At 43.7% G+C, this 16,265-nt stretch overlaps 2 protein-coding genes across 2 annotated transcripts; one reads left to right on the top strand and one right to left on the bottom strand.

Moving 5' to 3' along the window:
• LOC8062317 (BTB/POZ domain and ankyrin repeat-containing protein NPR5) lies at positions 378-4,425 on the top strand. The gene is made up of 2 exons (XM_021458092.1): positions 378-1,756; positions 3,104-4,425. Exons 1-2 carry the CDS (start codon positions 1,226-1,228, stop codon positions 4,094-4,096), a joined length of 1,524 nt encoding a protein of 507 aa, XP_021313767.1. The 5' UTR covers positions 378-1,225; the 3' UTR covers positions 4,097-4,425.
• Positions 12,561-15,855, bottom strand: LOC110433349 (MKI67 FHA domain-interacting nucleolar phosphoprotein). Its single transcript, XM_021455258.1, has 9 exons — positions 15,694-15,855; positions 15,448-15,580; positions 15,206-15,329; positions 15,055-15,110; positions 14,929-14,976; positions 14,742-14,839; positions 14,109-14,178; positions 13,923-14,033; positions 12,561-12,818 (listed from the first exon to the last, which is right to left on the bottom strand). Exons 2-9 carry the CDS (start codon positions 15,535-15,537, stop codon positions 12,768-12,770), a joined length of 648 nt encoding a protein of 215 aa, XP_021310933.1. The 5' UTR covers positions 15,538-15,580; positions 15,694-15,855; the 3' UTR covers positions 12,561-12,767.

Raw genomic sequence — 16,265 nt, 5'->3', positions numbered from 1 at the left:
GGCTTTTCAAGATACTATATGCTGAATATGCACTGTGCCTAAATATGTCGTAAAAATTACGTGCTACATATAAAGTATGTCTAAATGTGCGGTAAAAACTATTTGTGTCTTTAAAAAAGTTAAAACAAGTTATGATTCGGAACAGGGGGAGGTGCTTGGTGTTAACCAGTGTGTGTGCATGTAAGTACATATTGCAATTTGGATGGTTCAATTTTAACCTGTGTGCGTGCATGTAAGTACATATTACATACTGGTTAATTAATCTGGATGTCCCCTGACATTATACTATATAATAATAATAACACATATTATAAACGCAGGGCAGCATAGTCCATAGGATAGCAGAAGAGAAAGCACCAATTATTTATGCCCCCAGGCGGGCAGGACAGGCACCCACATTGCCTCCTCTTTCCCCCGTATACATACACCTCAAACCCCTCCCTACGAGACAGCCTCCCCTCCCTTCCCTTCCCTTCCCTTCCCTTCCCTTCCTTCCCTTCCCCTCCAAAAGAAAAAAAAAATCTCCATCGGCCTCGGCTGCCACATACATGATACAGCAACAGTAGCCAGCCCCCAGTCCACCCTCTCGTCTCTCTTTCTTTCAATCTTTCTCTCTCTAGAGAGAGAAGGAAAAGAAGCAGAAAAAGGAGGAGACAATAACTCGAGAGGGAGAAAGGAGAGAGAGGGAGAGGCACACACACACTGCTGTGCTGCGAAGGGATCGGAGAAGGAGGAGAGGAAGTGGTGGTGGTGGTGGTGACAGACAGCAGAACACAGAAGGGGAGATGAAGAAGATGATGAAAAGAGATGCGGAGGATGCAGCACCAGCACAGGCGGCGGCGGCTGGAGTTTGAGCAGCAGCAGCAGCAGCAGCAGGCTGAGCCAAGAAAGCAGCAGCTGCAACCGCTTCTTCCAGTTCCCCCAGCTGCCTGACTCTTCCAGCCCAGCCGCCAGCAGGCTCAGTCGCCCAAGCAGCAAGCACCAAAGCGATCGAGCTGCGCTGCGCTCCGTCCGTGCTGGTCCCCTCCCCTCCCCTCCCCTCCTCTCTGATCCATCCCACCCAATTCCGCAGCTCCGCCGCCACCCTAGCTATCTAGCTGCTGCAACCAAGCTAACACTCACTAGCAGCTACCGACTGAAGCTCAAGGCCAGGCCGGATCGATCGGAGCAGGGAGATCGACCCGAGTCGAGTCGAGTCGAGCAGCCGGCGGACGGGCGGGCGGCCATGGAGGACACGCTCAAGTCGCTGTCCATGGACTACCTCAACCTGCTCATCAACGGGCCGCAGGCCTTCAGCGACGTCACGTTCAACGTGGAGGGCCGCCTCGTGCACGCGCACCGCTGCATCCTCGCCGCGCGCAGCCTCTTCTTCCGCAAGTTCTTCTGCGGCGCCGCCACCGCCGACCAGGCCGCCGCGCCAGGCGCGCTGCTGCTGGACCACCTCAGCCCGCGCTCTCCGTCCGGGGCTTCCTCCTCCTCCTCCCCGCGCGGCGGCGGCGCGGGAGCCGCCGCCGCCGCCGCCGCACCGGGCGCAGTCATACCCGTGAACTCGGTCAGCTACGAGGTGTTCCTGCTGCTCCTGCAGTTCCTCTACAGCGGCCAGGTGTCCCTGGTGCCGCAGAAGGGGGAGCCCCGGCCGGGCTGCGGCGAGCGCGCTTGCTGGCATACGCACTGCGCCGCCGCCGTCGACCTCGCGCTCGACACCCTCGCCGCCGCACGCTCCTTCGGCGTCGAGGAGCTCGCGCTCCTCACCCAGGTAACCAATTCGAGCCATCTATCTCCCACGCTCCCTCCAAGCTGCAATTCTTGACTTTCTGGTTTCGATTTCTTCTCCATTGCCGATGCTCCTGTTCTTCTTCCTCCTCCGAACCAGAGATATATTATAAAAAAATTAATTAAAAAACAACAACGACATCGGTTTCTTGCTTGCTTGCAATTTATTTTTCGCGTCTGCTACTCGAGGGAATTGAGGATTGTGGGGATCAAGATAGGGGTTGGGGTTGGTTATGTTGGGATTGCCGAGCATTCTGCAGCATTGATTTGATCTCTGTACCCCCTCCTGCTTCCGCTCCGCCGTCCGCCCTTTTTAAATGAAGTGAAGGATGATGAGTCGGAGCAGCAGCAGGCAGCAGGCAGTGGTCGGCCATCGTCGCCGTCGCCGCCCTGCGCACGCGTGCGTACCTGTGCGCTCCTTGCTTTCTTTCGATTCCTCTCTTTGTCCATCCATCATCCATCCATCTTTCTGTCCGTTCGTTCGTCCGTCCGTCCGTCGGCCTGCTGCTGCTGCGCGCGGCTGCCGCGCTTTCTCCTTTCGCTCTTAGGGTTCGTTGCACGGAGATCTCTCTTTATCTTTCCACCACTGTAGGAGAGGAGGCATCGCCCGCCTGCCATCGTCTTCTTTTATCTCTCTCTATAGCTACCGCATCCGAAACGCCATTGCTGCCGCACTTCTCTTCTCTTTTATGGCCACGCCCACGGCCCACGCACACCACTGTTGCAGCGCAAGCAGCACGGATCGATAGAGGTTGGCTTTGCCTTTCCGTCGTGCAGTGCAACTGCAAGCCTCTGCAATTTGCTAGCATGCATCCTGCTGTCAGCTGGAAAGGGGAAAAAAAAAAGACACCTCTTTTAATTTTTCCCCAGCTGATTTGTGATTTGCAATTTCTGTCTAGGGTTTCGTCATGCTGGGTCTCTGCAATACCTAGTCTTAGTTGTTTAATTGCCTCTCCTCCTTTGATTTCCCCCCAAAAACTTTGCTCCCCCAATCAGCACCATGATGCTCCCATACTGTCGCACCCCTTCTCTATATTTTATGCACAGGGCCAATCCACTCACACTCAATATATATGCTGATGCTTATCTGAGGGAGGGAGCGATTCCTATCGTCTCCTCTCTCTCCCCTTTATATGCCATTGCCACCGCACCGCATGCTAGCTGTGTGCTCCATGCCTGTGTGCTTTTGCAATGCGCTGCGGCTAGTCTGCTACTTACCAGCAGTGAGTGAGTGACTCACAGTGAAAGCGACCAAGCTTACACTAGCTTGGAGACTGACTGATGAAGAATACAATTCATTCGTTTTCGTTGTTGTCGTGCGCGCTTGCAGAAGCAGCTGGCCGCCATGGTGGAGAAGGCGTCGATCGAGGACGTGATGAAGGTGCTCATGGCGTCGCGGAAGCAGGACCTGCACCAGCTGTGGACCACGTGCTCCCACCTCGTCGCCAAGTCCGGGCTTCCCCCGGAGGTGCTGGCCAAGCACCTCCCCATCGACGTGGTGGCCAAGATCGACGAGCTCCGCCTCAAGTCATCGCTGTCCCGCCGCTCGCCGTTCCTCGCGCACCACCACCCGTACCACCCGGCGGCGGGCGGCATGGAGGCCTCGTCCGCGGCCGACATCGACGACCACCACAAGATCCGCCGCATGCGCCGCGCGCTCGACTCCTCCGACGTCGAGCTTGTCAAGCTCATGGTCATGGGGGAAGGGCTCAACCTCGACGAGGCGCTCGCGCTGCACTACGCCGTGGAGAACTGCAGCCGGGAGGTCGTCAAGGCGCTGCTGGAGCTCGGCGCCGCCGACGTCAACCACCCCGCGGGCCCCGCCGGGAAGACGCCGCTCCACGTCGCCGCCGAGATGGTCTGCCCGGACATGGTCGCCGTGCTGCTCGACCACCACGCCGACCCCAACGTGCGCACCGTCGAGGGCGTCACGCCGCTCGACATCCTCCGCACGCTCACCTCCGACTTCCTCTTCAAGGGCGCCGTGCCGGGGCTCGCGCACATCGAGCCCAACAAGCTCCGGCTCTGCCTCGAGCTCGTGCAGTCAGCGGCCATGGTCATGTCGCGCGAGGACGCGCACACGGCGGCCGCCGCGGTCAACGCCGCGCCCATGTACGGCGAGCCCTCCGGCGGCACCGTGTACAATGCGAGCGGCACCAGCTCGAGCATGGTGAACCTCAGCCTGGACAACAGGATGGTGTACCTGAACCTAGGGATGGACGCGCAGTTCGGCAAGATGGGCGACGGCAGCGACGGCGATGACGGCGGGAGCAGAGGCCAAGGGGGGCCGTCTTCTTTGTTCTCCCCTCATGGCTACCATTGACAAGCTGGGAGCTGCTGCTGCTCTACTATCTCCTTGTAAGCTTAGAACTAATTAATTACATGTTGTTATTCATATCCACATTACAGGAGATTCTGATGATGAGAATGATGGTCAGATAATCCTTTTGCCCTCTATCTATCATCCTCTGACTCTTTTAGCAGAGACGATTAGAGAGAGAGAGAGAGAGATCATGCATGCAGCGTGATGCATCATCACAAGAGTTATGGATCTTGGTGAGTTATTGTCTAGTTGTTGTAGCAGTTCTATTGGCGGGGGTGTTGTTTTGGAAATTTTAAGAGGTGTTTAAGAGGTAAAACTGTTTTTTTGTTGGTGGGTCATGTGCATTATACTGGTGATGCAAACCGAAGAAAGCTTGACTTGTTGACGGTATCTTTGTCCGGATTACATATATATCCCCCTACCATTTCATAAAATGTTTTCTCTTCTAGAGGCATGCATATATATCCAATATGGCTAAATTGAATTTCTTATTATTAGGCTGATTGTGATGAGCCTCTTAATAATTAGCTAGGTACCATATGTTTTCCTTAATTAAAAGACTCAAATTTTAGCTAACATGCAAAAAAAACTACTAGTAAACTCAAGCTTGTGTAGTATCTACAACTAATTAAACTTTACTATGTTTACATATATTGAACCAAATTACTTTTTGCAGTTATTATATAGATATGGCCTTTTATTTGTGGGTACATGTATGTATGTGTGTCCTTTTTACTGTGAATGAGTGAACATGCATGTAAAGTAAAGGAAGCTTTTTATGACAAGGGCCGGGGGAAATCCGGCCAATTGCTGCTTTCAACTGTTGATAGTGTGTTGTCTTTTATGGGGTTATTTGCGGCCAAAATTAAAATATTTTTTGTGAGAAAGATAGATGGGGAGAGGAGGGTAGCTAGAGAGAGCGCCGGGGCCGGGGGGTACACACAAACACACGCATGTGGGGGATATGAAGAGGGAGACAACGGGAATCTAACTTGAGCTGTGAATGATGGAAGCGATCGATGCCGGTCAATGGTTTAACCCCACGACCCCTGCCCGTTTGTTCTTATTGCAATCCTTGTTCTTATTGCAATCCTCGTCTGCTTCTATTCATCTTGGCGTTGTTTGGCATCGCTCTACTTTCTTATTATGTTTCTACTTTCTTATTATGTTTCGCGGAAAAACTAGAGTCGATAATGCTAAAATTAGTGGTTTCATTGGTTCTTTTTCACTTCAGAAACCAAGAGAAAACATCTTTTTGCTATAGTGCATGGTGGAGCGGGAACCATCTAAAGCTCCACCAAAATGAGTCTTAGGTCATGTTTTGCGTAGCTCCGTGCCCACCGGCTCCTCCGCCCGAGCTAGAAGCTGGCGTTGCCGCCAAATAGGCTCTTCATATTTTTTCTGGCAACCTATAGTAGTATTTTTCTTACCACGTATGTGCAGTGCCTACCATAACAGGTCTTGTTTAGTTGTTCAAAATTTTAGGTTTGGCTACTGTAGCAATTTCGTTTGTATTTGATAATTATTGTTCAATCATAGACTAACGTGTAGACTCATAAGATTTGTGTCATAAATTATATGCAAACTATGCAATTAATTATTTTTTTATCTCTGCAACTTTTAGAGAATACTCCATGCATGTGTGCAAAAATTTGATATGACCGAAAATCTTTGAAAGATTTTAGAAAATTTTTTGGAAACTAAACAAAAGTGGGTGTATGAGAGAGAGAGACGACTATTTCGCTTGTTTTTTTTTCATGCGAATGGACACTATAAAACTACTTCAACAGTTAGGCTTTGTTTAGTTCCGAAAACTTTTTGATTTTCGGAACTGTATCACTTTCGTTTTTATTTGACAAACATTATCCAATCATGAAGTAACTAGGCTTAAAAGATTCATCTCGTGATTTATAGGTAAATTGTGCAATTAGTTTTTATTTTCATCTATATTTAATACTTCAACCGCAAGATTCGATGTGATAAAAAATCTTGAAAAGATTTTAGTTTTTGGGTGTACTAAATAAGGCCTTATCTGCAATGGCCGGGGTGAGAGGTGCGAGTAGCTGTTGGTTGCTCACCCCTCTCTCTTTTTCTTAAAAATTTTGGGGTGCGTGGAGGAGAAAGAACTGTATGTCCCCTCTCTTGCGCCATCTCTCCTTGACGAACTGTGCGCCACTATTGCATGTAGCATTGGTTATCTATAGAATACTATAGTATTCTCTCTCCGACCCCAGCTGCATGCCCAGCTGGGTGTTGTTTCTCTCTCTCTCTCTCTAGTAGTGTAGAGCTACTAGTGCAACGCTAGCTTTCCATGAGACATGGCCTATATCTATCTTTATGGCCCAATAGTGCCTGGGCTCACACGCTGCCAGGAAACTAGTGGGGTTTGCACAGCTGTGGACAAACGGATCCCTTGTCTTGCATGTTGCATGAGTGCAACACTGACCGTGACTAGACACGACGCAGCACACACACCGCATCCGTGTTACATGTGTGCATGCATGCTGCAGAGCTACATACTTTGTACATACTCTTTTCATAGTTATAAAAAAATCATTTTAGACAAAGTTTAGATTAAACATTAAAAATATAAATTATGAATAACTTTTAAGTCGTTGAGTTTAAAAATATAAAAACCATATGAATAGTGTATTGAAAAATATTTTATAAATATATATACCCTTTTTTGATAATCTTTTTTATAAAAACAAAAAATCAAAATTATGCTTTGGAGACTGTAAAGTTGTTTTAAACAATTTTTTTTATAGATATAGAGGGAGTACATCACGTACACACACGTCTCTCTACACACAGACACTCTCTCTTCGTACGCACACTGTTTTTAATTCGTCCGGTCCTGTTATTCCTGTGCGGCCTCCTCTCTTATCTTTGGCTCACGCCTTTACTTTCCATTTCTGTTGTTGTTTCTTCACAAAGATATCTCTCTCACACACACAGTGGTAAAGTTGCATGGGTGTTTCACTATCTCTTGCATGAACTACTGTAACAAATTATTTAGAGAGTGTTTGGTTGGGGGTGTAAAAATTTAAAAAGTATTTTAGCATTTTTGTTTTATTTGGCAATTAGTGTCCTATCATGAACTAATTAGGCTCAAAAATTTGTCTCACAAATTATTTTTTAGATGTAATTTTAGTTTCGTAAATAGTCTGTATTTAATATTTGATATATGTGTCTAAATATTTGATGTGATGGTCAACCAAACTGGGCCTTAGACCAATGCAAGAGATGTTAGGTGTGCGTGCTGCGTACGTTGTATGATGCGCGGTACATTTATATTTTCATAATACACTGTCATTTGTATAGCTAGATTAGTTAAGATCGATGTTATTAGGGTACGGGTGTTTTGTGCGCACCATGTACGAATGCATCAGTAAATAAGCCCATAGGCATGTGCATAGGTTCACAAAACAAAATCATACTCATTCATGCTTAACACTATTCTAATTTGTAACCTAGCAGCTTGCGGGCTATATATATAAGACATATATAGCACAAGAGGTGCTTTCAGCATCAACTAAGATAGTGTGTGATGGAGAATCTGCTAGAAAGGATTATCTTATTTGCTGGTTTGTTGCTTCTTTCCTAACCGAAACACTTATCTTTGTACTTTTCCTTATTTTGTACTTTCTACTGCCTCATTTGTGTGATCTGTCCGCATTTGCGAACAGCTCTTTATTTTATTTCTTCGCTATGTATATTATATATATAGGTTTTCAGTCCTGCATGGTGACGACCAGTGATGCTGTATATATATAACATTTTTTGGTAGTTGCAACTGTGTATGTAACAACAAACTTGAACGTTTCTGAATATATACATATTTGAAGATTCTACCACATATATAATCATCTGGAGTAGGTATCAAATTTTGTCCCGAAAGGATACAAATGCATCATGTGACTAGCTATCCAGTATAGCAAGGAAATGGTGGATGTTTTCACAGCACGGCCGTATGTTTCATACGTTAAAACTACTTAAATATTTGAGATTATAGTTTTCTTTGTTCTTGTACCTTTGGGAATTATACTAAATATTTCCTACATTTTTATGTGGGAACCATGCATTTCAAAAGGGCCTTATATAAACTAATATTGCTCAATGTTAATCCATTGATTTCATACAAGCAAGGTATTTCAAATAATTAATCTATCATGATAAGCTAGTTACATTCATTCTAAAATAATATTTATATACTATAAAAATTTAAGTGTGTGATGATCATATGTTGGCAAATCATTTTTCATTATAGATGTATCGTGTTAACATTTATATTGCCAATGTTGCAACAATGTTTTCTAGGATTAGTCCATCAACCTCAGACTAGCAAGGCTATTAGGAAATATGTGGATAATACAACTTCATGACATATCTATTATTCACGATTTAGATGTGATTGATATGTGTATTTGAGCACATTTGTTTACTATGCTCCTCTTAGGTAAAACTTATTTTTCATTATTTTCTCTCACAACGTTCCATGATATGTTTTTTTAATTGGTTTCATGTTTTCACCTAGTATAGTAGGTGGTTTCCACCATATATTTTGTCTATTATATATGTGTGGCCTTCATTGGCGTACTAGTTCCTTTCTACTATAGTTTCGTCGCCTTTGGAATCAACCAATAATTAAGAGAGAGGCCAAGAATAATACGAGGAATGGAAATGTTAATTTGAGTTATTTTTTTATAGTGATAGATGTAGGCAGTAATTTATTTATTTAGAAGCATACATTTGATTTAATTTGCTCTGGTTAGTCTTATTTGCCAAATTGTCAGAAATTTGAATATACCCCCCTAATCTGGGTGACCCCTGTTCCTTGAAATGGAGGGGACGGGCTTGTCCCCAATTGCCATTTGTCTTGCATCCCTCTTTTATCCTCGAGCTATCGGTCGCTACCTTCTTTCTTCATTGAGCTCCAATTCGCACCCTCTTCGTCGAGCTCCGGCTATTGGGGACAATCCCACCTTAAAAATCAGGGACATATTCATTAATTCTATCACATGTCTGACTCCAAACCAAACTGCTGTGTAACAACTTCCATGAGAAAAATTAGCTTAGTAGCGCTTCTAATTAAGTGGCTACCGTAAAGAAAGTAATAAGCATCATTATTTGACGAATATGCAGTTTCTAACGTTGGGTATTAAGTGAGAAGTATCTTTTCATTTGGTTGGTGTTATTTTTCACTTGATAATTTTTGTTTTGGTGTCGATATAACTTGATCGTACGTGCAAATACCGACAAGCGCAGGCACGTAGGCTCATGGAAGCGTACGGTCAACCGGCATTTGTTGTGTTGGGACCTAACCTCCCAGCGGCCCGGCCCACCGCAGTCCCTAACGACGGGCCGGCTCATGGTCCCCCGCCTCCACCTGTTACTACGGTTGGCAATGGAGGACCTCAATTAAATTCTCCTGGAAGTACGGTGGACGCTGACCAACTCAGTGACTCATGTTTGTTTATCTCAGGCCAGTCTCGATGCATGTTTTATGAGAGTGTCGTGCACAGTAAAATTGCTGACTTGGCAGGATCATTAAATGAAGGAGTTTCATCATATGAGAGAGGAGTTTCATCCCCATGAAACTTATATGGCTCGGTTACTAGTCTTGATAACTGTGCCATAAAACTATACATTGAGACTGGCCTTATAAGTTATATTTTTCTATCAAAAAATAATATTTATCTCTTACAATAAATCAGCAAAAGGTGGGAGTGAGGACATGTGCAAATCAAAGCTTGGGCTGAAGCGCACTAGATCCGTAAAAAGGCCTCCACTCTGCTTTCCGCCTAGCTACGAACGAATGGTGGCCTCCGTGGGCAACATGGGTCAAAAGTGAGCAAACGATAGAACAAAAACAAGAAAATCGGCCCACAACAATATCTGGATTTCGTTGTTAAAAAGAAACACAGAAGCATGGAGACACAAAAGGCATAGAGAAACACAGAAGCACGAATCTATATCTGGATTTCGTCGTAAAAAGACTGAGTTAAATTCCACTCCAAAGCAAAACAAAACTAGTGAAATTAACCAAGAATAATAACAGCCTATTAAACAGAAAAGGTTACCGCGGGCCTGTGTGAGGCTCTGATTGTTGCTAGCCTGCTTATCTCCATTTTCGGCAGCCAAAAAAAAAAATCCTGTCAAGGCCATTATATTCTTTCTCTCACTAGGGAGCAAATTCTTTTTTTTCTCTTAAATAAAATAAAGGAACATATTATGTCAACCTCTAATCTCACAAGAAAAGGAGTGAAAAAAAAATGCTACTGAGAACTGAGCACCACAAGTCCACCACCACCTGTTTCGCCATCCATAACTGGTGAAGTGGTGAGAGCTGAGACTGAGAGAAATCAGAATGGGTGACAGCCATGAGCCATGGGACAGAGGACCAAAGGAAGGAAACCATGGTGGGTGATGCATGGTAAGCAACCGCTGCCATGCTTATCAGGAAACACTGAAACCTTCGACACCCAACCATGAACCATCTTCATGCAACAGGGGACGAAGACGAAGAGCTGAATTGGACTGCATGTACAGGCAATAGCAACCACTGTCAACGACTCAAAGCTAAGCAATGTCAGATACAAATTAATTAATCCCTCCTTCAGCGTGTGAGTGTGAGTATTCTTGCTCTGGTTGAGAATATGCAACTGCCAAAATGAACACACCAAAAACCAGCACTTGCATTTAGTTATTAATTATTATGGATATCACAAGGAACAAAGATACGGCTCTATTTTTATTCGATACGGCAAATCTTTCACTAGATTTACCTTTTCCAGACCTTGTATACACCATCATCTATTGATCTTGCACTACTTTGGAATCGAAACTCTACCTTTTCGTTTGTTTGTTTTTCCTTCTTTTGAGACCTATGTTTTTCCTTCTGAACATCCAGTAGTCTAGGTGCTCCTTGCTAGGCATCGGCTTCTCGCCTAGGCCTCCTCGCTACTTGTAACATTTCGTTACTTTTCCCTCTTTATGAAAAACGAGCTAAACACCCGATCTAGAAAAAAAAACATGCCACTGGCGAAAATGTCAACGATGGTAACCCTGACACTGACACTTGCACTAGTATTTGAAAACTTTGGTCATAATGAATGTCATGCATCAGAGAACAAAGACAAAGCCTCCAATTTTGTAAACGGTGAATCTTTCACTAGATTTTTTTTTTTGGGGACTTATTTCTGAATTGAGTACGAAGCTTTATTCTTTCTCCAGCTTCTTTATATCTTATATAGCCACAGGACTAAAATGGCAATCAAGTTGTGGGTGGCACAATTCCTACCATTGGTGTTTAAGAGGTCGCACTATTTCAGTTGAATTTTCAATACACTCTGTGCTTTAGTTGAATTTCCCTCAAGTTCTGTCAAAATTCTCATTTTTCCTTAGACGTTTTCAGTACCAGGGCGGGATCGTAAAACAACTTTTATCTGATGGCATAAGAAATAGTAAGGCCTCTTAAGGCACGCTTTCTCGGGCAGTTTCTGATTCCCGTCTTAATCTAGAGTTCGGACGAAGAAATTACGTCCTCGAAAAAATGCTCCAATGTTAGATGTTTTGGCCTATATTAGAAGTTCTGACGTACATCAGAACTTTCGATAAACTAAAAAAAAAACTTGTTGGGTTCTGAGGTTGATCCTACATCGAAACTTCCGATGAACCTAAAAACGAACAAGTTCAGGTCCAGCCTTTTGGATTCCAATCCTACTTGCAAAAAGAGTACTTCCTATTCAATGTCTCATTCAGTATGATCTAGATTCTCTTTCATAAATGTTTCACATCCAAAATCTCGTTGAAAATACTTTTCACTGAATCATAATCACCTATACTAGAATAGTTTGGCTACATGCTGATCCAAAATTTTCCTTAACTAGACTGAGAAACGTCTTTTGAGGTGAACCTTTTAAGATGAGGAATGTTTCAAGGTGATTTAGGATCGAACAATATTTGGTAACAAAATAGAGGAATCCACCAGAATCTGAAACATTTCATCTGTTTCACATACGCAAATGTGACATTTAGGGCATATGTTTGAATACACCTGGTTAGTACTAGATGGGGCTAAAAATTAGCTCGTATTACATATAATTGGCTACCAAGTTAACAACTAGTTGAGGACTTATCTAAAAAAAAATAGCTTATCTATTAAAAATAGCTTATCCATTAGCCCTCATATTTGGATGCACTAGAGCTATTTTTGGCTATTTTTGTAGCCAGCTAGCAATTAGCCCTCGTATCCAAATTCCAAATAGACCCTTATTAGTGCACCAGTCTAATAGGGACACCTGTTTGACAATTAGTATCTCACCATGGAGATTCTACCATTTTCTCGGCTGAGTGGGTGGATGGAAGAAATTTTCCACGTTCTGTCGAATTCCATCGCTGCATGCAAAATAGTATTCTAACGGACTCAAATCTAAGGAACATGCAGATTAAGAACACATTATTATGGAACCTTCCAAGGGCAAATTAAGAACACATTGCTCATTGCATTTTCATACTTGTATGTGTCGGTGTCATTCATAAAACACTGATTTAGAGGGGGAAAAAACTGAAGTACATAGGTTGTCTGCCGTCCCCTCAAAAGCTAAATATATTGCTCAACCATTCATCACCTCGATTACCAAGGATCCAAGCAACTAAGAGTAAAATATTAGACCTCATCGAACTTGATCTTTTTGGCTGATGGTTGAATGCTCCCTATCTGTACAAACAAAAACACAGCAGACTGTTTATAAGAAATATATAACGAGGAAGATAGGTGTCCAGACCGATAAAAAATGATCACAAACTACCAAAAAATGGGATCACAGTGCTGTTTAGAGTGAACTAACAAACTACTGAAAATAGAAAAACATCAGAACTGGACTGGTAATCCTATTTTCTATTTGCAATTTATATGAGAAAATTGAAACATCAACAGGCAACAAACATCATAATGTTGGACAGATAGCAAATAATGTGACGACAAAGCACTTTCAAGTGCCCTGTTTTGGATTTTAAGACTTAAGATTTCCAACACCAATTCATGCACAATTATTCAGAACTCCAAACCAACAGGTCCTATAGTCACACTTCATCTTGTTGTCAAGGGAAGAGATCCATTATGAGATTACAATGCCATACAGTCATTCTAAAAAGTGCTACTGTTGCTAATAACTAAGTCAACCTACTACTTAAGACCATGTTTCATGAGTGAAAACCAACAATTCCATTTGCATAATAAATTTGTATCTACCATATTCTCCTAGTTAATATTAGAAAAAACATTCCTTAACAACCTTTCTTACATAGTATTTGAAAGTCCAAGGCAAAACTAGAACCTACATATCCATATCTTCAATTGGCACAAATTATAAAATGGCAGATTATACCATTGTTATGATATGTACAACTAAAACAAGCTTGTGCAAAAGTTATTCTAACAGTTACAAAGGCTGTAACTTGTAAGGACTACAGGTCCTGTTTGGAAAGGTAGTTTTGAGATCTAAATCCCATGGATTTAGTATAAAGCTGAACTAAATACTAAAATTTCCTAGACCAAGCATTCCCTTCCAACAGGCCTTTAATTACTATGTTTATTGTCAAGTGAGTAGCAACACTGTAAAATAAACAGTGCTTCATCACTGATCTTCACACAATACTCAAAAGCAGGATAGCATCAATTTTAGCCCTGATCGGCTGCACTTTTGCAGCAATAGCTACTCAGTTTCTACAGTAGCCGCACAATCAGTTCACATCGCTGCATTTGTATATGTGATCAAGAAATGACATTAAATAAACTGAAAGCAGCAAAAGGTTTACTTACAAGAGCTGGACACTCGTAGTCAATACCAGCTGCCTTGATTCTTTTGCGACGCTTTTCATCCCGCTTTACAATTCCTTCAACCATCTTTTTGTGCTCTTCTACGGTCTTATCCTGGTAACAACATAACTATTCAGTACAATGCACATATTAAGCTACAACTGTAGTTAGCACTTAGCAATAACTTACCTTATTGTGTCTCTTCCGTTCAATTGCAACTCGATCAATAGGTATAAATCCCCGTCGCACCCCTTTCCATCTGAACAGAATTGATAAGGCATGGAAATTGCAAATCAGAAGAATTTCAATCCCATTCTAAACAAAAACCAGGAAACAGAGAGCATGCACAACTCTGAGCTACTTTCTCAGATCACAGGGTCTCCAATCCAATATGACACTTTGATTAGCAATATCTTAATCTTAAACATATATTGTCTTATTAAGTTAAAGAATTTGGTAATGCAAATCTAGTGCTAAGTGTATAAATTTGTAGGTATTGGCAGTCGCATATTAAAACATTAACTCATGACAACCCTGGATGGACTTATATTTGTGATCAGAGGAAGTACATCAATAAAATATAAATGATATAAGCAATTATATCTTCTGTACATACTACTGCTAAAGTGCTAAGTTCCATATCAGGCAAGCACATAAAAAGAACAGGGATACAGGAAGACTGTTTCTTAAAATGTGAGATTATGTCCTCATCTAAAACTTTATGGAAAATCAATTCTACTTCTCTCGTATTATAAAGATAAGTGCAAAAACAAACAGAACCAAGTAGCCAAATCTAATAGGCAGGCACTTAGAAAGGCTTACAATTTAGGATGAACTTTCTCCGTCGGAACAAGTGAAACTTGCAAGGTGTGCTCAAACAAGAGATAGTTATTCATCTCATCAGCTACAATCTTTGCCACCTGTTACACCAAAGCACATGACTAAAGTTGTAAGCATCCAGCTAATAGCATACATTTGCTGCAAATGAGATCTGAAATAAAGTTCTTACAACAGGGCTCTCAAACTCAATGAATCCATAATGCTTGGACTTTCCTGTCTGAAAATATCACGAAACCATAAGTTCACCCAAAAAAAAATAGCATAGAAGTCATGGCATGTGCAATACTACACATACCTTGCGGTTCCGGGCAATCCTAAGCCTCTTTATATCCCCAAACTGCTTAAAGAACCCTGCAAAAAATAGCAGCAGCAACAAGAAAAGAGTGCATCAGCACAACGACTTTAATGTCCCATTAATGTTTCACCGTCACTGGAAGGAAACATACCTTGCATCTCGTCCTCGTAGAAGCCATGGGGGATATGCCCTATGTAGACGACTGTGGCGGTGTTCTCAGGCTCTTCAGGCTCCTGCACCTTCCGCAGCTTCTTCCCAGGGCCTCCTTCCAACGGCTGCACCAAGCGCAAGACGCCACAGCAACACCAAGGATTGTATTAGCCAAAAAAAGAAAAATGAGCTTATTTCTCCCATCCCACGGAAACCAAGGAGTGGTGTGGGAGAGCCACGCACCAGGAAGTCCTTGCCCTCGCCGGCGCGCGGTGCCGCGGTACGGCGCGCCAGCACCCGCTTCTGGTTCCGCTTCTTATCTCGCATCCCCATCTCGCCGGACCCTCCTCGTCTCTACCTACTCCCCTGCGCAGTCCTGCGGGACGCCGCCGTTCCGGAGAGACAGCGAGGGAGATAATCAGAGCAACGCGGAGGCGGAAACTCAAGGAAGGTCAAATGGAACGGAGAGATTCGGTGGGCTTCCCGCACCTGTACACCGAGCTCGTCAGGCGCGGCGGAGGCGGGAGGCGCGCTGGCGTCTGGAGGCGAGGCGGCAGGGAGAGGCGAGGCAAGGAGCCGTCACGGGGATGGCCGAACGAAGGAGAGGGGGTTAGGGTTTGCGGGGCTCGTTCCGCTGCGAGGAAGTACTGGTGGACCGGCGGAAGTCTTGGGCCGCGGCAGAATATGAGAGAGATGTATATGGGCCGTGTGCTCAGAATATTTTATTAGAACGTTTGACAGGGTATGCGGTCATTGGGCCTTGGGTCAAGTTGGTTGTGGTTAGTTGGGCCTTTTCATCTCTTCCTCTGTTTTTTTTTAAGTTGCGCCGAAAGATGAGCGAGACAATGACAGCTTATGATTGATTTTGATAGTTAAATATACTCCCTCTGTGTAAAAAACTTATCCAGATTTAATGTAATTTTTTGAGACATGGAAGTACTCTGTTTGTATTTATGGGCAGTTCATCTCAATTCAATAAGCATAGACTAGTTCACTCGTGGATTTAATAGGTAGTCTAGATAGGCACAGAATTACATTGGATTTTGGCCTTTTTAGTACTC

Source organism: Sorghum bicolor, chromosome 3, assembly GCF_000003195.3.
Source record: "Sorghum bicolor cultivar BTx623 chromosome 3, Sorghum_bicolor_NCBIv3, whole genome shotgun sequence".
Classification (NCBI taxonomy): Eukaryota; Viridiplantae; Streptophyta; class Magnoliopsida; order Poales; family Poaceae; genus Sorghum; species Sorghum bicolor.
Note: the sequence above shows the minus strand (reverse complement) of the source record. Positions and strands in the feature narration are given on the sequence as shown.